The sequence below is a fragment of the Molothrus aeneus genome, chromosome 2, assembly GCF_037042795.1.
Source record: "Molothrus aeneus isolate 106 chromosome 2, BPBGC_Maene_1.0, whole genome shotgun sequence".
NCBI classification, from domain to species: Eukaryota; Metazoa; Chordata; class Aves; order Passeriformes; family Icteridae; genus Molothrus; species Molothrus aeneus.
In genome coordinates this window covers 101,414,054-101,439,269 of record NC_089647.1, presented here as the reverse complement: position 1 = coordinate 101,439,269, position 25,216 = coordinate 101,414,054, and the positions used below count along the sequence as shown (strand labels likewise).

Genomic DNA, 25,216 nt, shown 5'->3' with positions numbered 1-25,216 from the left:
CCTTTCAGCAAAGGGGAATCTCCTTCTCTCTTAGTGTCTTGGCAATATACAGAGTATCTGTGCAATTCTGTGCAATATATACCCAATAGTATAACAGGGTTGAGAAGATTTATGCTCATGTTGGAAACATATTTTGTCATAATGTCCATACACCTACATGTTTTCTAGTCATTGTGGTTTATTTATTTATCTGTTTCTTCTAGAATGGTTGCTTGGGGAAAACAGCACTGCTGTGTTGGCAGAATACGGGATATTTTCTTGAGATCCAGGATTGTTCAAGCAGTCCTTTTACTTCAGTTGTTCTTGGCTACAGCAAGCAAAGGTAAGAGAATTTTTTCCTGATTGGTCTAGTGTTGGTATTCCAAATAAATACCATTAGACTTGATGAATAGGACTTTTGAATATATTCAACCAGGCAAGTTTTTGCCTCTTGAAAACAAGAGGAAAAACTGTCACTAACAAGAAATGAAACACTTGGTGCTTAGCATTTTGGATGCTTTGTATGTTTTCATAAAATGTCATTGGTAGTACTTCTTCTAGGCTGTGGATGAGGAGAGAACCAAAACACAATTTGTAATAACAAGACAAATTATTTTATTACTGGGGTTTTTTTGAGCTGGAAGTGTTACTAATTTCAGAACATGTTGTTAAATCTTTTACACTGCTCTTACAAAACCACCACAAGATCTTTTGAGCTTTGCAGTATTTAGGGTGTGTGTGAGTGTAGAACATCTGCATTGATCTTGGTTGTGGTTCTGAATATGGCTAAGGAAATGGTAGTAAGGCCCAAAACATGTAACAGAAACAAAGTATTTGAATGTGGCAGTTTATTCTCTTTATGTAACAGTAAATGAAAAATAAATTGATAAGGTTCTTGTGGAAAACTGACATAGGGATGCTTTTGTCTAAGGTTAAGTAAAATAAAGTGAGGTAAAATAATTTGTGTTTTTTCATGGCTGAAAAATTTCAGTTTTTTCTGTAAACTGATGGTTAGTCTGTTACTGCTCTGGACCTCAGCTGATAAAGATAACAGTGCTTGTCATTCATACAGTTTCCTTATGTCAATAATGTGCAGTGCATTTAACTTGTTACTAATGTGCTTAGTGTATTAAAAAAATCTGAGTGTTTTTTGCTGTGTGCTTAATGGCTAGTTTCAGAACCTTCTTTCTGTGTCATGGCATGTTATTTTACTCTAAGTCAGAACTTGCAGTTCTGATTTACTGCCTTATTTTTTTTAATTTAAGTGTGCTTGCTTAATGATATTGTACAACCAATGAGGTTTTATGGGTTACAGACTAGACTAATTTTGACTCTAATTCTCTAGATACAGTGACTTTTGCAAAATGTTTCTATTGAGACAGAATCTGAGATTCAGGTGATAAACCTGCTGCTAAGATGGAGAGGTGTTAACCTCTTGCACTTTAAATAGTCAAAAGGACAGAGCTGCTCAGCAGATGGACAGATGTCATAGAAGAGTTTTTCCAGGGAAAATTTAACTGTATCTAAAGTTCTGAGGAACCGAGCAAAGAGGGATTTCATTTTTCACCTTTGTGTCACTTAAAACTGTCATTAATCATCAAAGAAAGCTAAACTGACACAAGAGTGTGTTTAAGTTTCCCCCCTATTTTATTGGGGTGTTTTGGTTTTAGGCTGTCAGCAGTTAGTAGTATCAGCAGCATCTCTACTCAGTTCTCTCCTCATCTGAGGTATCAAGGTATTTTTGTGTTCTCCAAAAAATATGAAGAGGGAAGAACTTCTGTGTTCTCTTTGATGCTCAGGATGCTGGATAAGGTGATGTTGTTTATCCCCAGCTAAACAAATAGGTCTGTGAATGAAAAGGAGGGATGAAATTGATTGTGGGGAAACAGTACTTAGCTTCAGATTTTTAAAGTATTCAACAGAATTGAGTGACCCACACATAGAAAATTTAGAGTTTTAGGCTTTTTATAAAAAACAGTTATGAGCTCCAGATAGAATACGTGAGTATACAAGAGTCTTTTGACGTCATTTTAGCGGACTGTAGTGAGCCAAATGTGTCACAGGTGGCAAACACTTGCAAGGAAGTTAATAACTACTGTTACTAGTTAAAAGCCAGATTGTGCAGACATATAAACTTGTGACTATTTTTATTCAAGAGAATACCTGACTGTATTAATGCTCAGCTGTATACTGATCCAGAGGCTATTAGTAATATGAGGAAAATAACACTGGTGCTCATGTATGGAGAGAATCTACTCCCGTAGGTCTAATTCTTAATACCTACCTAATTCTTAATACCTAATGGCTATCTCTTGTAACGATAACAATTATCACTGTCTAAAAATGTTTAGAAAAAAGAAAGAGATGCATTTTGCTTTTATATTGTCATTCTCAGAAAATTAATTTTAAACATTTAGAAGCATGTGCATACATTTCAGGATTTCTTTTAGGGCTTAAGAGAACATGCTTGTTAAATACATGTTTTTAGCTTAAGTGAGAGCAAAACCCCCAGGTTTTGCATCTCTTAGAGATAAGTATAGTAAGAATAAAAAATTTTCATTTCTGAAAAGGCTTATGTGCCCAAATACAGCAAAAGACATTGAACAGTCAGCCCATGATTACTACTGAATGGAGTTTCCTTCACTCCAAATTGTGGTTTTGGTTTTTTTTTTTGTTGTTGTTGTTGTTTGTGTTTTTTTTGTTTGTTTGGGTTTTGTTTTGTTTTTAATTATTATTGTTATTTATATTTATCTTACTCTGGATTTTTCTTACTCTGGAGCTGTTTGAAGCATTCTTCTCATTATGCTCCCTTTTCTGTGCTGTGAAGGTGTGTTCATGGCTACTTTTCTGAATTTGTTGCATTGTCTGCATGCAAGGAGACTCCAGGAATGCCTCTGTTAGAGCACAGGCAGTTCCAGCTCCTCGGTTCCATGGTCAAGCGTGGGTCACAGCCCGCAACCACCATTGCTCGAGAAAGTCAGTGATGATTAACAGATCTTCTAAAGGCTTTACTGTAACGTCATCTCTTGCTTACAATGCATCCACCCACATGGCAAGGAGACTTATTCAAGATATACTGATAATTAATTTCTAACATAATGCTGTACTGCACTTACTTGGAACAACAGAGTGCATTTTCTGACTATGATTACAATTTCCTTTCTGCTTTTTCAGCATTCTTTCGGTAGATAAAGCATATTAAAATTTCCAGCCTTGCAACAATTCAGATAGTATTGGTTTCCATTCTCTTAATTTTGGCATCTCTTTTTGGCACTTTTTTTAATGACTGTTTAGAGCAAAGTGGGCCATCTTTCCAGTTTCCAGAAGGGTAGACCTTTATATGTAAACACTTTTCTTAGTTTAAATTCATTCTTCAGGCTTTGCATATTGATCAACAGCAGTCTTTTTGGATTATATAAAGCAGACCAGAAGAATCATCAGCAGATTGATGTCATTTTGCATAATTTCTCTTGGCTGTCTTACAACTGTTTTTCATCTACAAGTTTGTGTCCTCTCTGGCTCCCTTGACAACTTTGAAGTCCCAATTCCCCTAAAGAATGTAAAAGAAATTAGCAGCCCTTTAATTCACTATTGGCATATCAACACTGCTTTAATGCTTAACATGAAATCAAGCCTCTCTCAGAATTCCTTCACTTCCCAATCCAAGTCTGCTGATGATACTTCAAGTTTTGATTAGTATTTTTGCTCAGGAATGGAATTCCAGTCTGTCAATTTGGATAGTTAACAGTAACTTCAAGTTTTGAAGCTGTGTCAGGAAACTTCCCTTGCCAGTCAATTTCTACTTAATAATGAAAGACTTGAGCAATTTTTTTATTTGGAAAGACTGTGTCACCAGTATTGGCATGTAACTAGCTGGCTATTTCCTTTATAAAATTGGTTTCCTTATGACCTGTCCATGCTGTCAGATGGACATCTGTTTTAATTTTACTTAAAAAGGTAGGTATATTTGAGCCCCCATTTTGAAAAATTTCATATTCTGTGACACTTTCCCCTCCCATCCAGTCTTCCTCATCCAGCTTTTAAGTAATTTTAAAAATTAGTTTTCCATACTCTGAAGTATTCTTAGCTGGGTATTGCAGATTTTGCTTTCAGACTCTGACAAATTGCCAAACTGAGTGAGTGAATTCATGCTGCAGGATTAGGCAGGGGAGGCTTGCTGTTGGGTCAAGTATGCCTTTCTTCTCCTTTGCCATTTAGAACCAGTCTAAGTATTAACTCACCATTCAGAATCCACCATCTGCTAGTTACGATTTTCACCGAATTTTAGCCTGTGCCCAGAGAGTTTTTGTTTGGTCTATGGCCTTGCATGGCACTTCTGTCATGTATTTTGAACTTCAGGAATGATTCCAGGTTGTGAAAAATGCCTGCAAGCTTCTGCTAGTTAGCATCACAGAGAGACTCTCAGATCTATAGGATTCAACAAGAATAGGTATCAATGACTTTCCATGAAACTGGATTGATTTATTTTCTGTTTCAAATGTTTCTGGTAGCTTGTACCTATCAAGTTGCACTTGGAAGTTAGGAACTTTCTCCTTGTTTTTCCTTGTTGCTATTGAAAAACAAATTTGGGAGCCTGGAGGTCAAGAGACAGAAAAGTTGTCAGAACTGGTCTGATGAAAACTGGCACTCTGGTTGCCTGAGCACATTACAGAAGAACTGGCTGTGATCTTGACAGCTAACTAGGACTATGAACATAACCTGCCCTGGAAAAAAAACCCTGATCCAAGTTGCCTGGAAGTTTTTCTTCTTACAGAGGAGCTAATGGAAAAGGTTTTTTCCTATGTTGGACGATCTTTTTCTGCTTTTTAACCCTGACCAACCATGATTAATCCCATACATCCTCTGGAATGTTCATAAAAACTCTGCATATATTGATAAATAATTACCTCCCTAATGGTGTCAGTAGTGTGTTCTCTTGCACTGGCTGAACGTCTAACAGGCTGTTTCATTTTTCTGTTGTTCCATTTCATGTTCCAAAGGAACTTTTTCTTATTTTGCTGCTGCTGTGTACACCATAAAGCAAGCAGCCATGATATGATTATGCAATTAAGTGTGCATCTTTCCACAAAATAAGATTCATCTCCAAAGAGTTCACATCTACAACCACAAAAGTCTGTCCTTTCCTGTACTGGGACAATGAAAGAAATGAGGCACCTACAAGAATTGAGCAGTTATGATCAAGTTTCAGTGTTTGAGGCATTGTCTGGAACTACTTGTTATATAGGGAAGGTGCCCACTGGACCTTTTGTTTATGAACAAAGAGGGTTGATGGATGATGTGATGGTTGGAGGCCTCAGCAATTACAAAATTATTAGCTTTTGATTTTTGGAGACTTAAGGAGGGGACTCAGCAGAACTGCCACCTTGGACTTCTGGAAGGGAGACTTTGGCATGTTTAGGGGATTGGTTGACGGAGTCCTTTGGGAAGCAGCCCTGAAGGGCAAAGGAGTCCAGGAAGGCTGGACTTCTACTTCAAGAAGGAATTCTCAAAGGGGCAGAAGCAGTTCAAAGCAGCAGAAGATGAGCCAGTGGGAAAGATGATCAGCCTAGCTGAACAGAGAACTTTGGCTGGAACTCAGGAAAGAAGAGTTTATGACCTTTGGAAGAAGGGGCAGGAAACTCAGGAGGACTACAAGGATGCCTTAAGGTTAGGCAGGGAGAAAATCAGAAGGGCCAAAACACAAGTTAAATTTAATTTGGCTACTGCCATAAAACCAAAAAATATTTGTATAAATACTTTAACAAGAAAAGGGCGAAGGAGAATCTCCAGCCTTTATTGGGGTAAAGGGGAAATGTGGTGACAAAGGGTGAGGAAAAGGCTGGTGTACTTCATGCTTTCTTTGCCTTAGTCTCAGAGTACCCAGCCCCTTGAGCTGGAAGACAGGGATGAGAAGCAGAATATAGCCTCAGTTGTATGAGGTTCAACCCAGCCAAGTACCAGGTCCTGTGTTTGGGTCACAGGAACCCCATACAGCACTACAGGCTTGGGGAAGAGTGGCTGGAAAACTGCATTACAGAAAAGGATCTGGAGGTGTTGATCAACAGCTGCTGGACATGAGCCAGTGTGTGCCGAGGTGCCAAGAAAGCCAATGGCACCTGGCCTGGATCAGCAATAGTGTGGCCAGCAGGACCAGGGCAGTGATTGTTCCCCTGTATTCAGCACTGGTGAGGCCACATCCCAAATCCTTTGTTCAGTTTTGGGCCCCTCATTTCAAGAAAGACATTGAGGTGCTGGAGCATGTCCAGAGAAGGGCAATGGAGCTGGTGAAGAGTCTGGAGTACAAATCCTGTGAGGAGCAACTGAGGGACCTGGGATTGTTTAGCCTGGAGAAAAGAAGGCTCGTGGGAGACTCTTATTGCTCCCTACCTTAAGGGAGGTTATAGCCAAATGGGGGTCTGTCTCTTCTCTGAAGTAACCAGCAATAGGACAAGAGGAAATTGCCTCAAGTTGCACCAGGGGAGGTTTAGAATGGATACTAGGAAACATTTTTTCATGGAAAGGGTTGCTAAGCATTGAACCATGGTCCAGAGGGAAAGTGTTGAGTCACCGTGCCTGGAGATGCTTAAAAGGTGTGTATATGTGGCACTTGGGGACATGGTTTAGTGGTGGACTTGGCAGTGCTGGGTTGACAGTTGGACTTAATAATCTTGGAGGTCTTTTCCAGCCTAAATGATTCTGTGATTCTACATGGTCATCCTTGTTCTTTAGCATAAGTTTACTGCAAAGTTTTCATGGGCATTTATTGACTGCCTCCAAATTTGTCACTTCCCTACCACAAAAATAAATCTAAAAGAGTGGGTTACAATATCATTTCTTAATGTGTTGTTTTGAAAATTCCTAGGAAAATGCCTAGAAACAATACTATATGGAAGAATAACTTTTATATAAAGGATCTTTTTTAAGACCTAAAGGTTTTACAAATCGCCTTTTCTTTATTTAGATCAGGAGGATTTCCTAGGGCGATACAAAGCCGTCTTTAAGACTGCATGTGAAGATCCTTGGCGTATGTCACCAAGAATTTCTCTGCATTCCTTGAGAGAATTCCTTGTCTGTGTGCACCTCAAGCTGTATTCCTCAAACAATCCATGGACAGCATATGTATACGCTGAAAAAACTCTTCACACCAATCTCTCTGCAAATAAGTTTGATCTTGGACTTACAGGAGATCATGGGAAATTGAAGATATGGTTGTTCAGAAAACAAATAAGCACATCAATAAGACTTCGTAAAAACACGTGGAACCAAATATGTATCCAGTGGAAAAGTGACAACGAGGAGTTGAAGGTATTCATAAATGGATCAGAAAAATTACACAAGAAACTAAATGGGAAAGATTCTTTGCCTGCAAAAGGCGAGTTCTTACTTGGCTGTTCAAAGCTGCAAGGTACAGGTGCAGCACCTCGCCAGGGTATGACTGGGGAGCTGTACCTGTTCAGAATGTGGGACAAGGCAAATATAACACAATCTAAGGACTGCCAGGATAGTGGTGTTATACGCTGGAGAAAGGAGGATTGGATCTATAACACGACAGTAGAGGATAACACTTTGCAATGTGGTAAGTACCCCTGCACTGCTTTTGAAATAGTAATTCAGTCAAAAGTTGATCTAAGTGTGTCTAGCATTTCTCTTCCAGATTTTACAAAGTCTCAGTCTATTAATAATTTCTAAAATCAAAATCAAATTCTTGATGAGGTCATATGAGGACGTGCTGCTTTCGCTAGTTTTTATCCGAAGGAAAAAGTCATCAGTCCTTTAAAGACTTTCAACTTGCTTCAACTTTTCTGTCTATCAACCATTTGTGTAATATGAGAGCATGATGCATGCAGCTAAAACTCCTTGGAGCACTGGGGCATGTATCGATTTCATCTTAAAATAATTAATTTACACATTTTCTGTTCAGGGAATAAATACAGAGGAAAGCATTGCTGGTTCTCATTCTACTCATTTGCTGGGACAAAACTTCAATGAAGGCAACATTTCAGTGCTTCAACTGGCACATTACACCATCTTCAGCTGGTAGGGTCTATATCTGCAAAAAAAAATTATAGGAGGATCCAATTTCTTTATCAGTATCAGTAATGTCTCCTTTATTAAAATGACCAAATGGTTCTCACACATTTCTCAAATTTTCCTTCTTCCCTGAAAAAGAACTGTAAAATCCTTTGAATCAAACCAATCCAAGATTTTATTTTCAGAGAAACTGAGTTCAAGCAAGAGAATAATCCTATTTTTAGCTTTTGCTATCATATCTGTTGGTAAAAACCACAAACTTGAATCAAGCTTTGATGGAATACAATTTATAAATCATAGGAAATTATATTATCCCCCCCTAAGAGATTTTAATGTGACTAACTCAATTATTGTTTCCTAGAATTTTTATATAGCATCAGTGATTCAGTTTAATATGGCAACAGTCTTAATCTTCATCATCTTTATCCTTAAAAAATGTACCTATTTATTTCATGCAGATTCAAAAAAATATATTTTATCTATGTAATTTATAACCACTGCCTGATTCAAAGTGTCTTAGTAAGGACAGTAAAATAAGGTGACCAGATTTCTTTTTCTGGGAGAGAAGCAAATCTGTCCAACAGACCAGGACTCATGGAGAATGCTGCTAGCAGTGGTTTGTAATGAATGAAATGCCTTTGCTAGCCTTGATGCTGTAGTTGGGAGCACATCTTCTTTGTTGGGTTGCGTGACTTGGGAAAGGAGCTGAAGAAAGGATTTCTTTCTTTTACTTATGTCTGATGGCTGTGCTTGAAGGAACACAGTCCTAAGGCTGAAAGGAGGAACATTCTACCAGACATACAAAGGAAGTCTGAGAGAGGTATGTCTGTCTGGACAGTGGGGAAAATCTCGGTCAGAGTGGAGCATCTGATTGTCTTTTACTGATGCACAGAAGGGACAAACTCCTTGTTTTCTGTTCCAGCAATTTCTGTCCTGAATATTGAGCATCCTTGACCATCAAGGACAGCTTGATCAGGCATTGCCTATCTCCATCCCTAACTGATAAATGATTTTAGAACTCATGATTTAGTGGTTTGTGGAATCCTTTGTCTACCTGCAAGAACTCTTCTACTGATTATGTAAGATGCATGGTGTCCAAAGCTTTGTTGCTTAGCCAGATTCAATAACTATGCTTACAGGAGTTTGTTTCAGCATAGAGATCATCTCTACTGCCAGATGTAAGTTTTCTCCTCTGGATAACTTGGACATTAATAGCTTTTCAAAGAGAATCTTGCTGGAATTTTTTTACAGTTTATTTGCCTCCCTTCAATAATAGATGCATTTTAGCTGATTACACCCCCAAGTCATCCTATGAAAAACATATATTCAGCAAATACCAGTCAATAGATAACAAAGCTTTTATGGTAGAAATATCTAATAGTCCGTGTCAGATGATTTTAATTGATGCTGCTACTACTCTTACAATCTTATTTCTTTCAGTAAGTTCCTCCAAACACCTGTGTAAAAATTACTTGATTTGAGAAACTTCTCTGTTTTGTGTTAAAGCAGAAGGACTTTGAGTAGTAAGTCTGCAGAAGGATCTAATTTTACATCTGCAATGAACGTAAGTGGCAAAGGGCTGAAGTTTAGGAAAGTCCTCTGTAGGCTCAAAAGGTCAAAAGGAAGTGGTGCGTTACAGTCATAATTGTGCCGCAGGACAAGTTTCACAAATTCTTTTTGTGACCTGGTTGGCATTTTGTGCCTACATAAAACAATTATTTGTAAAATGTTCTGTCAAAGGCTACCGTGATTTCCGTGATTTCTTCTTTGCTTAACCACTCAAAGCCTTTGTGCAGTGTTAGCCATTGTCTAATTGGTGTCTCATCAGCAGTGACCCATTCCATTAATAAGTCTAGATTTACTTAGCATCAATTTTCCTGCCTTTGTTTTTGTTGACTCTTCTGATTCTTTTACTTTAGGTTTTATGATTTATTTGTGTGAAATTTTTCAAATTACCAAAAATGTATTAATTTTTTTCAACCATTTGAGGTCTAATAAGGATCAAAATCCTGATTGTGGTAAGATTCACACATATGCTTAGCAGTTAAAAGTATGCTTAACTTTAACTGAGTAGGTGACTGCCTAGAAGTGGCTCTGATTACCTTTGCAGTAGCTACATATTTTATGCATCTGAAGATTTGCAAGAAAGGACATATCTGACTGCTTCCCACTTTGTGAAGAGCCTGATCACATTTTTTGGACTAATGGTTCTCAATAGTGAACTTTTATATCTGAGTTCAAGATGAGATTCTGGCTCCTTCCAGTGACAGAGTCTTCTGGTTGTCCTGCTCGGTGTGGCCTCTGTACGCTGAGCAGGTGTAAGTGCTGCAGGCGGGGCCAGAGAGGGAAGGAGGTCATGCACTTGGTGCGTCACTGGCCTTCCACGTACATTCTTCATGTTCCTTTGATAATTCCCCTCTTGCTAAGAGTGAGAAGTAGCATAACAGCTGTGATATAGAGAGAAGAGTGCAGTTTGAATGTCTCTCACTTTACAGATCACCTCCTGGTATTTAAAAATGCCTAAGTGAAGAAAGATGTGCTTACTATTCCATATTCTAACCTTGGAAAATTTTATATTGTTCCTTGATGAATGATTCCTCTGTAGCTACATACTTTAATGTGGACAATATGAATGATATCACTCTGTGTAATCCAAGAAAAAAATCTACTAAGTAATCTAAAGTTTGGGGTAATTTAAGAGAACAAAACACAAACACACAAGAAAATAAATGAGTTTGAAGTGCTAAATCCTTGAAAATAAACTCCAATCATCTGTAAGTACCAGCTCTTCTGTTGTCATTTTTACATATGATATTTTTAAGTTGCCTTTAATAATAACTTCACAGTGAAATGCACTGTTTAAACATTAATCATTTCAGTTATGCATTAAACAGTAACTTTCTTAATCCAAATACAAATATCCAAACTGTTACACTGTGTGTTAATGCAAGCAGCACAGGTATGATGGGCTATCTTTAACAAATTTCAATGAATAAATAAAATAGATGATCTGGGACATAACTGTACATAGTATCACTGCTGTCTCATTTGTGATATTGGTGCTGTAACTTTTAGCCTGTTGCTTTTGGTTGCTTTTTATCCTAATTAAAATTCAGTGGGTATATTGTGGCATTTTTGATTTCTCTAAACTGTCCAAACTTCAAGATTAAGATGTTGCCTTCTCTTTTTCACATACTCTTTTGACTTTCAATATTGCTGAGCCTGCTACTGGTGTTGCTGGAGGGGGTTTCCACACTTCTGGGTTAAGAGCAATTTAATGCTGATGGGAGAAATGGGAAGTGACCAGTGCCCTGCCCACTGTGACTATTTTGCTTCTGCATTCTCAAGGAAGAGAAAAACTTCATTTTGGGCTTTTATTCTAGTTTGCAGATGTGGACAGTGGGAGGTAGGTATTAGGCTTTTGTAATCCCATTTAAAGATTTCCCAGCTGTGTGCCCATCTGATGACAGGATCACCTTTCCTGGAAGGGAGGGTGGAGTGTCCAGACTAGACCCTTAGGGAAGAAGTGGAAATACAGCTGTTCCCCATCCACTCATCCAGTCTGCATCCCAGTCTGTTGGGTACCAAACCTTGGACTGTATTATCATGTTTACTGAGTGGATCATGAAAGCAGAAGATGAAAAAGCAAATCATTTGCCCCAATGCCACTTTTTCCCCCCTAGAACTGTAAGGACAGAATACTAAAGAAACCTTGAAGGAAACCTAGAAGCTCTTTAAGGAAATGTGATAGGAAAAAATACCTAACTCTGGAGTGCCTTTTTGATGAGTCATGTGCCACTTTTCTTTGTACCTATTAACAGAATGCATGTTTGACCTTCCCTTCCTTTGCTCTCATTCCCTCCCTCTCCTGTGATACCAAACAAAGTGGCTTTTTGGAAATCAGCCTTCCAGAGAAGTGGTAATTTGATTCACCTCAGTATCTAATGTACAGGTTTCCACAAACAGATAAAAGCTTTATTTATAACCTAATTTCTTACCAGCAGTAAAACATCAAAGCTGAGTTAAAAATACTGAGCCTAAATTTTCTGTTAAGGATACTAAAATGAACTGGCCCAAGTGACTGAGCCTGATGTGAACAAGTTCTGGCATTTGTTTCTGTCTAGTGGCCAGTGATAATTCATCCTTTCTTCCATGGTGCCCCCTCAGGGGGTCAGAGCAGATACAAGGTGTCATGAGGGACACCAAAACATAAAACTAAGATTGCACTTAAGTTTTATCCTATGAACTTATATCTAATGTGCCTCAAAATCTACCTTAAATAGAAAGTCAAGATAGGCTAATGTTTCCAGTGTGCAGCTGACTAACAACTGTAAACTTGTGGAGGATTTTTATGTGTTATTGTTATTAATGCCTTCTGTGACAGAATGGTTCATTTGGCAAACATTTATTCAGCCGAAAGACTTGTCAAATGTTAAAGGGACCCAATCTCTTCGTGGAAAATACGGATTGAATTTGAATAGGAGAATTGAATGTCATATTTTCAGTGCCTGTTTCTGCAAATAATTGGGTTTTAGAACAGCACCATTTTGAAATGTTGCTGTTTGAACTACTCAGTTTTGTTCATGAGCAAGTCCTGTAAAATGCATTAGTGCTGGGCATCTTCATTTCTCTGCAAACAGAGTGCAGTGGCTGCTGCACGGTTCTGGTAACTGCTGTAACAAACAGGTTAACTGGTGCCTGTAAAAATGTCTAGCAGAGGATCTGTATAGACTTAGAAATTGCAATGTGAAATTGACATTTTAAGTCTTAAGTGCTTGTAACTACATAACCCAGAAAGTGATGCGAGATATCTATTTGCAATTAAAAGATTGGCTTTGGCCTTTCTGGTGGAAATTCTTCATGCAAATCAATTCCGCTGACTGACTCAGTTGAATTTTTGGTAAAAAAGCTTTCAGCACTGTAAGTGTGCTGTAATTTCTTATTTAGAATATCTGATATTTATAAATTTCCTTGTATTTTTATTTTTATATGTAAGTCAAAACTGATCTTAGCAGCAATATACAGTCATGGTTGTCTCATGTCATTCTGTGGTGACAGCCAAGTACTGTGGCTTCAGGAGACCAAATTACATAGCCACCAAGGTGTCCCTTGGGATTCTTCCATTTGCTGTTATCTGTTTGTGAGAGGTGAACATAGTCAAGGCTACCTGTACTTTGAACAAAGAGCCTGGGTACTAATACAAACTGTTTTCATTTTTGGCATGCTTTTCAATTAATATAAGTAAAATTTTAGTCACTTCTTTCCATAAATCTCTCCTCTAGGCCCTACACATATAAGTCCAGGAATGTATGCTTCTCTGCCAGGAATGCTGTTGTGCTTCTACAGATTGGCAGGGCTGTTGCTGCTCCTCAGCATTCAGTGCCTGTTCAGTGTCTGGAGCTGACTGGGAAGCAGCTGCCCGTGCATTCTCTCCCATGTTTCCTGAGACAGAGGCCAGCTGGCACAGCCTTTCACTCTGCCCCTCCTCACCTGTGGCACAGGCTGGGCAGGAGGAGTGTCCATGGGGAGACTCGAGTTCACTAAATTTCAGACCCTTTCTCCTCCAAATAAAGTCCAATAGTTGCTTGCCCAGTCTCAGGCTTGCTCAAAGGATGCTTTCTGCAAAGGTTTAAAGGAGATCATGAAGTGTTAGGTAAAACAGCGTTAGTCAGCAGCAGCACTGTTCCCCTGAGACAGGCGGACAGGAAACTGCTGCCAGTACTGTCGTTCTTGCACCAAATTGTTATCAGCAGCCAGGTTCCAGCTGCTTCTCACTTCTCCACGCTGGAAAAACTGAACTGCTTCTCACAGACTGGGTTGCCCAAAGACAGGTGGATCAGAAATGGTGTTGCATTTCCAAAAAATTTAAGAAAGGGTATGCTGCTCATAAGTTAGATTAACCGTAGATTGAAGAAAAGGACCTTTTTTAATGATCACACTTGGATATAGGACACTGTACACTTTCATGCTTTAAGGGCTGTGTCCTGTGCCTGAGCTACTGAACAAATTATATACTTTGAGTGAAAGTGCTTTTGCTGTAGGCACCAGAACCATCTGTCCCATCTTGATCACTGTGTTACAAAGCCTCCTTCTGCCTCTTTTTCCCTTTCACTGAATTCATTTTTCAATTCTGCTTTGCTTGGTGAAACAGCTTCAGAAGGACGTGTGGAGACCATTCCATCCTAAAAGATCCAGTAGCCTGAGAATTAAAAGCTGCCATGCTAAGGAATGCTGTAAGCATAAGGCTATTTTTTCAGACAGGGTCAGGTACTGGTCTCTCTCAGAGCTACATCAGCTTGCACACCTAACCTTAAGTACTGTTAGTAGGTTTAGTCTCCTGCCGGTCTGGAGCTGCTGAAGTTACACTGCTTCCCATTGTCAGATGAAGTCAGTGGGAAATGAAGGTTGCCACAATTTTTGCAGCTGTGGTGAGAGCTGCTAAACCAGTTTCATACCTGTGGAACACAGATGGGATTCCCAGGTCGTGGTTTAGTTTGCTGTTTGTGTCGGAACAATACAAAGTGATATGGAGACAGTAAAGGACTTGCTGCTTTTGTTTCTAATGATGCATGTTAGTAACAGAATCGGTGCTTATCTCATTTAATCAAGTTGCCTTTTCCCTCAAAAAGAAACCAAACATTTCTTGTGGGGGCCTATTCTATCTACCTTGCAACAAAAGCAAGAAGTAACACTGTCTATTTAATTACTGTTTGAATCTTTAAGAGTGTTTTCTATTAGGGAAAAGAGAGCAAAGTATTATTACAATGTGTAATCCTTTGTTTTGGAACAGGATATGATAATTATATTGATTTGGTGATCCCAAACTAACAGTGTTGCAAATAAAATCCATAGAGCAAATTAATGGAAGTTTCATATATGTAAGGATTTTCATGCTCTTATCAATAGTAAACAACCTAAGGGCAATAAATTTTCTGTTAGCTTGTAACTAACACATCTTGAGTTACTTTACTTTCATTTTTACATGCCAACTTTAGGGATATTTTGATTGAACTCTAATCTTTCTCCAAATAAATCTATTCACTTTTTTTTTTCTTGTTCTTAACAAAGGAGGAGGGTTAATAAATAAATTATATATGAGTCTTTCCTCCTTCCTCCTTTCTGTATGCTAAGGTGATTCTGATTAAAGACTTGGTTAATGAACTTAAAGCTGGACCTTGATAAGTCCATACTCAAGCCTTGACAAGGCTCATACTCATGGATAATTTCTGGCAACTGTAGGCATATGACTGTTGTGCTGTAAGAGAAGGCATGGTTAGACTGGTGTCCATAAAAAAAGTGCCTCTCAGATGATGCATGCCATCATCAGTTGCTGCATTTGTCAGCTCCATGTTCATGGCTTGTGTTTTGCTTGTTTTACTCCCTGTGCTGCTAGATGTGCTATTAAAAGCATTTGGCATTTTTACAGTTCACTATCTTTTTACTAACTTACAAAATCAAATATGTTAATGAACATTTTTTGTACCTACCTCAGGGTACTACTTATATTCTCAAAAATTCACAAGGTGGTTGAAGGGTAATGGAAGATGCAAAAGGCACCTTGTATACAGCAAGACTGTCTCCACTGACTCCACAAGAGTTTGTGAGAAAGATCTTAAAGTTAGATTCCCTGTACAGATTTTATTTTTTAAGTGGGTGGAAGAAGCAGTGTGGTGGTGTTTGCTCTGAGGCTGCGTATTCAGGTTCGTCCCTTTTGAGAATTTAATTTCCTCCAGAGCTTTTTTGGAGATAAGGGCTTTTGCAGTGATTAAGATGGGACTCATAACAGGTACTTTTGGAGATAGAATTTACTAACTTTTAGAGATAGAATTTACTTTTTGTGGTAGGAAAATCAGATAGCCCACCTGTGGAAGGATGCTTCCTTCTCTAACCAGAAGTTCAGTCAATTATCTTTATTCACCCCATTCTACCTGAAAAAGTTATTTACTCTTTGAACAATACAGAATAGTTTTATCTGACTACTGCTTCCATTCTGCATATTAAACTTGGTATTGTCATGGTGTTGTTTAAGGGTCTTCCCCAAGCCTACAGTAGGTGCTAAGAAAATAATTTTATAGAATCTGTAAATTGTAATCACTTTACAATGTTAAAGTAACAGCACTTGTACATAAGAGCTCTAGAACACTTACCTTGCAGGAATATGTGAATATGTATTTTATCTGGACTTACTATATAGTGAGAAGTCCTAATTTTCTTGAAAAATTACTGTAAAAATTAGGGTTATATCCAGATTTTCATGAGCTATCAAGTTCTCACAGTTCTAGTTGTGAAAAATAGCAATTTTACTTCTCTGTAGGCAGAATCCTATTTGTCTCAAAAGAGATGTTTGATGTAACTTTGTTTTATCTTTACTGAAGGCGTTTAAATTCAGTAGGCTGATATGTATAAAGGTGTGAATTTTTACTTACGCTTTAATTTAATGTATTATTTTACTAAGAATTTTGGTTCTCTGTTTCTTTGGTATGTATTATTTTACTAAGAATTTTGGTTCTCTGTTTCTTTCTTCTGCATAAGAAAATTTCTACCCAGGATGTAAATTAACTAAAACTAAGTTTCATGGAAAACTCCTAAAAAATTGTAGTGCAATTAATTCAATTTCCATCTATTCATCCTGCCATGTTTTAGAGCTGCTGCTTTTAGCTTCATGCACTGTATAACATTCAACAAAAATGAACTGACTTTTTTTGTCCTTTCAAGCTCTCATGTTGTCTCTGACTTCAGATCATTGGTCCCAGTATCCCAGCATTGGGGTAGCCAGGCACCAATCTGCTTACCTGGCTGGCAGCTGTCTGCTTTGTGCATCTCACACCTTGCTCAGGAATAGAGACTGGGTAATTTCTGTCTCATTTATGATTTCTGTCATTTCCTTCTCCTGTTCTTATGGCTGTCCTACTGCAGAACAGGCTGCCTCTTCTGAGTTGACTTCCTACATCACCTCCAGAGGATCTTCTTCCTCCTTCCCTAACTGGGTCAACCTCCACTTCCATAGCTCCCCCCTTGACTGTTATGGTTAGGGGTGTATCTCTGATTCAGCTGCAGCATCCATTTGTTTTTCCTTAGATCCAGAGATCCTATTGCCCCTTCCAGGGTGTGGGACACGGGCCTGGTAGGTGTATGCCAGGACCCAACACGGTGCCAAAAGTCCCTGTCTTTGGTGTAAGCAAGACATCCTTCCTGCAAGTGGTCTGCCTTGTCACCAGCATTCCTTGGCTGTTTGGGTGTAAACTCCTATGCCATCAGAGGTGAATACTGCTCTAGGCACCTGCCCAAATTCTCCTGCATACCTTGCTCCCTAGGAATTTGTTCCCTTGGGGCACTTTCCTGTGTGTCATCTCCAAGTGATTTGTTACTGGAGGTCCCATGGAGATTTGAACTTGTGTGACTGGATTCAGAGTTTGAGGATGGTTGTGTAGACTGCAGGGGCGAGTGGACCACCACTGACCACTGATGGAAGAAGGAAGGTGTCAGTATCTGAGGGCATTAGCAGTGGTGGAGGTAATCTACAGCAACCTGGACAGCAGCAATGACTCCAAGGATCTGGGGGGTGCCCATTGCACGTGGGCTGTGTGGCACAGTTTAGTGCCCACCAGTGTGATGGCAGTGATGGACTGGCCAGATATCAAGGCATTACCTGTGGAGAAACTGTCCCACCTACTCCTGCAATTTGGAGAGAACCTCTCTCTTGTCTGCTACCCTTGGGCTTGAATCCTGATTGTGCTTAGTGTCCCACCAGGTTTAGTGACTTGAGAAGGGTTTTTCTTCCTCCTTGCCCAGACAGGGTCTCACCTATTAATGGTGCTGAAATAGGTAATAGTGCTTTAAGTATAGGTGATGCCGTGTTGCTACTTCTTTTTCAAGGTCCAGAATGGTGTTTTGAGCGGTGACAGTCTGCAGGGAGCATTTGGAGCTGTCTGCCACTTTTCCTCCACCACAGGAAGCACATAGCACTTGCCTCGGCGGCAGGTTCCCTGCAGTGGTGTGATTTAATTGTTCTGCTGGGCCTCCTCACTTATAGCTCAACCACCACCTTTATTCCAGGGAGGCTTTAGTCACTTGGCTCACTTGATGACATCATGTTTCACATTTGTGAGTGTGATGCTTCAACTGTCAGATCCACCCCTTGGATCTGACAAGAGTTGATGGATCAAGGGCCCATCTGTGTATTGCATCTCTCCCTGGGTGTTTGGTGTCCCTGGGGACATGTTTGGTGTCATGTCCCCTTTCCATCCCAGCCCACATCCACCTGAGCTGCTTCCTTTTTGGCAGCCTGAGTTTTCACTGTTTAGATGTTCTTTGGTGGTGCAGCTCTTGGACACATGAGTATTATATCATGTGCATTCACATAATGATGTTACATGTTCCAGTTTTAGCTGATGTTATTTTAGTCCTCTTCATCTTCACTCAAGCAAATGTGCTCAATAGGTTTCTGAAGACACTGTTAATGGAAGAGAAGTGGCAAAGCTCATGGCCTAATCTGTATCTTCCATAAGTATAAAAAGTTGAACTGAGGAAAAAACTAAACTCAAAAGAGTTCAACTTCCAGCTTTCAAAAAGTCTTGACACATATTTCTCAATGGATGCAAAGTAGTTTTGCAAACCATTTTGAAGTGAGGTTGAGTACCACATCTAAAATTGTTGTGTTTTAAAAAGTGTGTGTATGCATGTGTGCAAATACATATAAAATCTTCTGCTCCTAAAAAAAATCTTCTTATTTTGCAGTTGAAACTACTGCTACACTGCCTAGCAGAAAAATAACAGGTATGTTGGGGTTCTGTGGGATTTTGCCCCATTTTTCTTCTGTTTTAGAAAGTGTATAGTAAGATTGCTGCTGCTGCTACTTTTTAATTCTTGGAGATAGTTAAGCATATGCAAACATTAGGAAATTAATATTCCATATCATCCTTATGTCTTATTAGCTAATTTTGTGGTGCAAATGGCATCAGTAATTTTCCAGAGAAAATGAAAATAAAGTCACTGAGATGATTCTGATTCTCCCTTCATTACAGAAATTGTATTCACATTTATCCTTTAGCAAGAAGATATTACCAGTTTTCAGTAAGGCAAGCAAAATAGTTTTACTGGAGCAATGAATTCACAAGTGTTTAGCATTTCAGAAAATCCTTGTTTACTATTTTTAGTTTAAAAAAATCTGGTTTTCTTCAGGGAGTTTTGGTATCTCTGATTTAAGTCTTCTGCAGCAGTAGGAAAAGCTTTACAGTAAAATTAGTGTATTGTAAGTAACATTATAAGATTACTTTTGGCCTTTGAGAGATGTTGAAACACCTTAAATATATTTTTTAAATAGTGCTGCATGTTTGCATCCAGCTGTTCTTTAGATTATATTTCTGTGATAACTGTGACCTAGAACTTGACTTGTCTCTGACAGTATCAAAAACCACCCAGTGACTGAAAGGGACAACTTTAAAGTTGCTATGTGAACAAGATATCAAATTTCCTAATTTCTTTTTGATCAAAATACTGACTGTAACAATATAAAAATCTGATAGCTAGTGTTTGCTATATAAATAGTTGGCTGGTTCCTGTTAAAATCAGAGGTTCAAACTTGAAGTTATTAAGTTGTTTTTTTTATCACTGCTTTTTGCAGGATAGAAAAGAGACTCCATATGAATGGGATAAATTTTAAGTGGAAAGTCTCATTGTTATTATAAAAAGTCTGGGAATAGTTCTTCATACCCAGCTAGAGCTATCTTGCTGTGTATGTTTGATTCCCATTCCCAGAATTAGCAAAACAGGATAAGCATGTAGCTTTCAGGCTAGAGTGGCACATATCTTGGGTTTTTAACATTATGCAGTTGTGGTTTTGCAACGTTATACAATCCAAACTGTACAGTATTTCCCAAAAAAAAAATGGTCTTGCATCAAATTCTATTTGAGTGCATAAAAATTGACACTTTTTTTTTTAACCAGAGATTGTTTCATCTGCCTTTTTTGACAACCTGGAAGTGTTGTTCTGAAAGAGTAGGTGTTGCCCTCTTCTGGTGAATGCAGTAAACTTTTGATAATATAAGAAAAGCCTGCTGAGGATGATAATGTATGTGTCTGAAACTTCATAATGGTCTCTTTTTTTTTTTTTAATCTGATATAAAATTCACAGATTCTGAAGAATCAGCTGCAACAACAATTTTTGGTAAGAAAATCAGGACTGATTTTTCCAATTTTTCTTATTTCCTCTTGGGTAAATGAAATCTGCTTTTATTTGAGGTAGCGCAGAAAGGTTGTAATGAAATAGAGTTCCAAAATTAAAATATTTTCATTTTAAATTACTTGTTTCATTCTACATTGTAATGAATGTAGAATGAAACAGTGAAGAGTTTGCAGAGATGGCAGAGGAGGAAGACTGTAGTGAGAGCTCCTTTACATCTCCTCTCACCCTAGCAGGTAGCATTTCATGCAGTGTATTACACTACACACACACAAGAGGCTCTAACAACTTCTGGAACCAGAGGTGATGAGTATCATCTATGAAAGCATTTTAAAAAATTAAGAATGAGACACACAGAAATAACCTGTGTGAAAGCCAGCTGCTTTCTTGCTTAATGTGTACTGACATAGAGTGAGTGCTCTGGATAAAAGAAATAATACAGATGGAACACATGATCTTGTTATTTTACAGATACAGTCTCTCTTTGGGAATGGTTTGTCTTTAACAACCACATCATATTCAATATTTGTGTAGTATATACTAGGCCAAGTAAGACAGGTGAAACCAGCACTTAGTTTTCACTCTGCTCATATTTTGACTACCTGTTAGTTGCCTCAGAAAATTTCTTCTTCTGTTGTGGATCTCCTCTAGTCCATTAAAAAAAAAATCATTAAGTTGTCCTATTGAAGTGATATAAAGCAGTCTTCTAGCCACTTTTTATTCCTGTGCTGGCACCTAAAATATTCTTACTGAGCACAGCCCTTTAAATTTTCATCTATTGTCTTAATTTAATTTAATTTTTTTCTCCTTTTGATGCAGCTGGAAAAAGCTTTGCATCACTACTCTATTTTGTTTATCTATGGTTATTGACAAAACCAGCATTTTAGAAGAGACTGCCAAATCCAGTGAGTCATCTCTGCTTATGAATGTTGTGAGTTCATGCAGGAAAAGGTACTTGAGGTTAACCAGTTATTGCAGTTGGATATGCAAAAATTCATCTGCATCTTCTGAAAGAATGAAACCAGTAAAAGGAACTTATTTGAGGAAAATTTGATTCCCAGCTGGTTGTATTCAGATACCCAGATTTTTGAAATAACATGAACGTTATTTCAATTATTAGTATTGTAATAATGTGAACACTCCTAACAAGCATTGCAGTTGTTCTTAAAATGAAACTTAGGTAAATAATATTCAGTTTCTTTTCAAAATCTTGCAGACATGATCTTTTTTTCTCAAAAATTCATAGAAGTAGAATACTTTCTTAATACAATTTTTACTTCTTTTATCTTTTTTTCCCCTAGAATTCTCTATTGTTACTTTTATCATCTATCCTATTAATTCTTCAGACAAGATATTATTAATGTTTCTCTTATTTACACTTTGCTGGATTTAGACTTTTGGGCTTTTCTGGTTTTATTTTTTAATAGATTTTACTGTTCTGAATTCTTCTATTTCAGATATGTCTTCAGAGGAGACTACACAAAGTACAGGTGAGAATTTGCATGAAGACAGTAAGGTTTCAAGGCAGGTGTTAGTTGCATTCATGTTTGTTGCTTTTTTGGTTTTTTCAGGTTTTTTTGTTTTTTGGTTTTTTTTAGTAACTAGGATTTGTTTATTCCAAATTATTTTCTTTCATGTTTCTAAAATTTGTATTTATCTGCAATCTGTATTTTAAGTCTGCATGATTAGGGCTCTGAGGTGCACTTAACTGAGCTGTAAACCTTTCTTTATCATTCAAAATATTGTATTGCTTACCAAAACCCAAAGAGGGCAGATCATTCCTTGAAGGCACTTACATATGTACTTGCAAGGAGTTGTCAAATAGGATCAGAAAAGAATCAGAAGAACTTGTTACCCCTTCCTTTCCTGATTTTCCCATTTGAAACAAGGAGTAGTTTCATTCCATATCAGTATGGATTCCTCCATGCCTCTATAGGACCTGGACATCCTGCTGTTCTCCATTGTTGATTCAAAAACACATTTTTAGAACAGGATTCCTCCTATGCTGAAGTGCCCATGGAGAATAGGATAAATAGGAATCACCTTAAAAGCACCACTTTCTCCTCTGAACAACTGGGTGCCAGGAGTCATTGGCTCAGATGGGGACACAAACACTTAATTGGATGTGTCTTACTTCACTTGCTGCTTTTGCATTTCCCTCACTGAAAGTAACTTCATTTTCTTAAAAAATGTCATTTTCTTAAAAAATGTCACACTTTTCCTGGAAAGACAGAGTCTGAAATAGAAATAAGAACTTATTTTTGTGACGTGTATTGCATGGTTTTTTTAAAAGTTAAAATGTGAAAACTTTTGACTTTTTTTTTCCTTTGGTAACAGAAGCCCTTACAACGACAGATTATTACTCCACCATCACACCAGGTAGGATTCATCTATCACCACTGATAACATTTTTGTGCATCTCAAATTTTAAGTGTGTGTGAATTCAGGAAGTTTGCTCCCAAATGTTTTTTTACTATGCCTTTTACTTGGTATTGTGGTGTGTCCTGTTAACAGTCTGCCTTACCTCACATGATTATCTGGTTGAAGGCAGTGTTTGTCTAAATGGCTGCATATAGAAGAGTTTGGTTATTTTGTAAGTCAGAGCAGTAGGTTATTTGATTCTAAACTGCTGTCTAAATTTTTTTTCCTAACAATTTGAATATTGCCACCAGCTTACAGTCTGTAACCTCTAGTGGCTTATTTATTGATGGTGATAAAAGCAGCAGACTTTTGCAGTCAAATGTTTGCACCACAGGGAAGGTGAAAAAAATTCCCTTCTCATTTGGTACTAACTAATGATAACAGCATAAAAAATAGAATTTGGGGTTTTTTTCTGTTAATGGAGGCCAATCCATCTGCTTAAGTGAGGGAAGTTGTTTTAATGAACAAGTGTAGGAGTCTCGGATGCAAATATCTTTCCAGTGCTTTATTTTGAAATTATACAACAGAGCTGTCTGTTTACAGTCCCCTTATTTAGGATCAGTGTTATTTCTCAGCTGTGTAGGTTGTATTAAAAATATGGAAAATATGGAGCAGCCAAAAGCTTGCTGTAACTAAATGAAGGCATGTTCTGCTAGATAAGAGTGTACATGGTTGCTGTCACCATAGCTTGAATTCTATCAAATAGAACAATTTTAGCTTCATGCTATCATATGGAGCCACAGTAGGGGCCTCAGAAGCAGATAATATGGTGCCTAGTGATTGAATTCTGTGATAATTAAAGAGCTTATCAATTATATGCTGGTTTCTGTTTATATTTAATTTTTTAAAAAATTGCGACCCCTTGCATATAAGTCTTCTATCAAAACTATTGGAGAAAATTATTCAACATAATTAATCGAAGCCAGCATATTTCTGAATACTAAGTCTTGGTAAATGTCATGGTAAGTGCTTAGAGAGTTGAAGCCTAGAAAATATGTCAAATACTTCCAGAAGATAAATTTCAAACACTGGAATGATTGTAAATATGTGTATTGGATTATATTGTGTGATTATATTGGATTTAGGTTTAACTTTTTTAATCAGTAGTTGTTTGGTTTTTCCCCCCAACAAATCTATAGCAGGAGAAACCATTGTATGCAACATAACACGTGCCTGTAATTATTCAGGTTAGTGGTTTTCTTTTCCCTTTTTCTACATAAAATATTATCCAACTATTTTATACACTGAGTAATGAAGCAATGTTTAGTTGCCATGTAAAAACTAGTTCTGTAATAAATTTCCTTGTGTATCAAAACACAAGGCAGTAAGTCTTGCAATTCTCAAAAAAATTTTACATTTTGTGTTTTAGCATTGATTTCCTAACTTTTTTACTTTTGGTTTTAGTGTTCTATGTGGGCAAGGTAAAACTTCAGGCAAGTGAAGAAAGTAATGCATCACTAAATGTAGAAATAGTAAGTATTCTTTCTTTTAAAACATTATTGTAAGGAAGGTTGAAGTGAATTTCTTTGTATACACTTTAAATAAGTAGCATGATTCTTACTGTGTTTGCAGTACAAGATACTATTTGCAGTGAATGGCACAGCTCTGGTTTAAACAGCTGCTTTGCAGCTAAATTTTAAAATTCCAGCTAAGTAACCTTCCTACAGTAAGGACCTGTATTCTCTACATAGCCACTGAAAGAAGGGAGAAGCCCTGGGTAATCTCAAGAATTTACATTTAGACACACAGGATCTTCCTCTGGAGATTACTTTAGGCACTTGTGTTTGGAAGATGAGCATCACTAGATGGCAACTATTTGGGTATAATTAAAGTTGGATTATATCCTAGAATAATTCATATTGAGATTCTCATATGGCTATGGCTTTTTGTGTATTTTTTCAATTATGCTTTTGCATGATCATTCTGTTTTTTGGCTTGTGGTTACTGAGTTATTAATTTTGCAATAGGCTTATGTGACATGAGTGTGTCCATTTATACAACACAAGAGAGGTTGTGTCATGCATGGCAAAGACCATATAGGTGACCCAGTATCAAGGTAATACTATGAGGATGAGAATTTTTAGTTGTTACAGATGGAAACTGAGGGGAGGAAAAACGAAGGACCTTGCATCTTTATCCTACGTATCCCTGTCAACCCTCAGCCTGAGATTTCACATGCCAGTCCCTGAAAGCATGAGAGTAGTCAGCAATGTTAGCACAGAGAAGAGCTGCTGCACATGGAGCATCAGGTTTGGGCAGAGATATGCCCCTGGCAAAAGCCACCTCTACATTCTGTTGTGTTTCAGTGGTGATAATGCCTACTGAAACTGGCCTGGCATGGTAACATTACACCTACAACTTCTGGTAAAACTGGTTTCCATCTCTTGAAACTCTTGCTTTTTAGAAGAATATTTCTTAGGGGAAATCAATGCCACATATATTAGATGATGTTTCTTCTCATGGCCCTTGCTGTTTGCACAAAATGTAAAAATAACCAGTAATGCTTAATCCCTATAAGAATACATAGAATACATCTATAGAAAGGGCTCTTAGATAAACCTCAGTTTATCCCCAGACCCTAATGCTAGGTCATACTTGTTTAGC

At 37.9% G+C, this 25,216-nt stretch overlaps 1 protein-coding gene across 1 annotated transcript in view; it reads left to right on the top strand.

Annotated features, from left to right (window-relative positions):
- Positions 1–204: 204 nt before the first annotated feature.
- ADGRG2 (adhesion G protein-coupled receptor G2) overlaps positions 205–25,216 on the top strand; it is a 44,493-nt gene continuing 19,481 nt past the window's right edge. Inside the window, exons 1-8 of the mRNA XM_066571645.1 lie at positions 205–322; positions 6,941–7,555; positions 18,748–18,786; positions 20,144–20,176; positions 21,649–21,681; positions 22,529–22,570; positions 23,752–23,799; positions 24,017–24,084. Of these exons, the coding sequence (XP_066427742.1) occupies positions 205–322; positions 6,941–7,555; positions 18,748–18,786; positions 20,144–20,176; positions 21,649–21,681; positions 22,529–22,570; positions 23,752–23,799; positions 24,017–24,084 (996 nt within the window). The remainder of the gene's footprint in view (positions 323–6,940; positions 7,556–18,747; positions 18,787–20,143; positions 20,177–21,648; positions 21,682–22,528; positions 22,571–23,751; positions 23,800–24,016; positions 24,085–25,216) is intronic.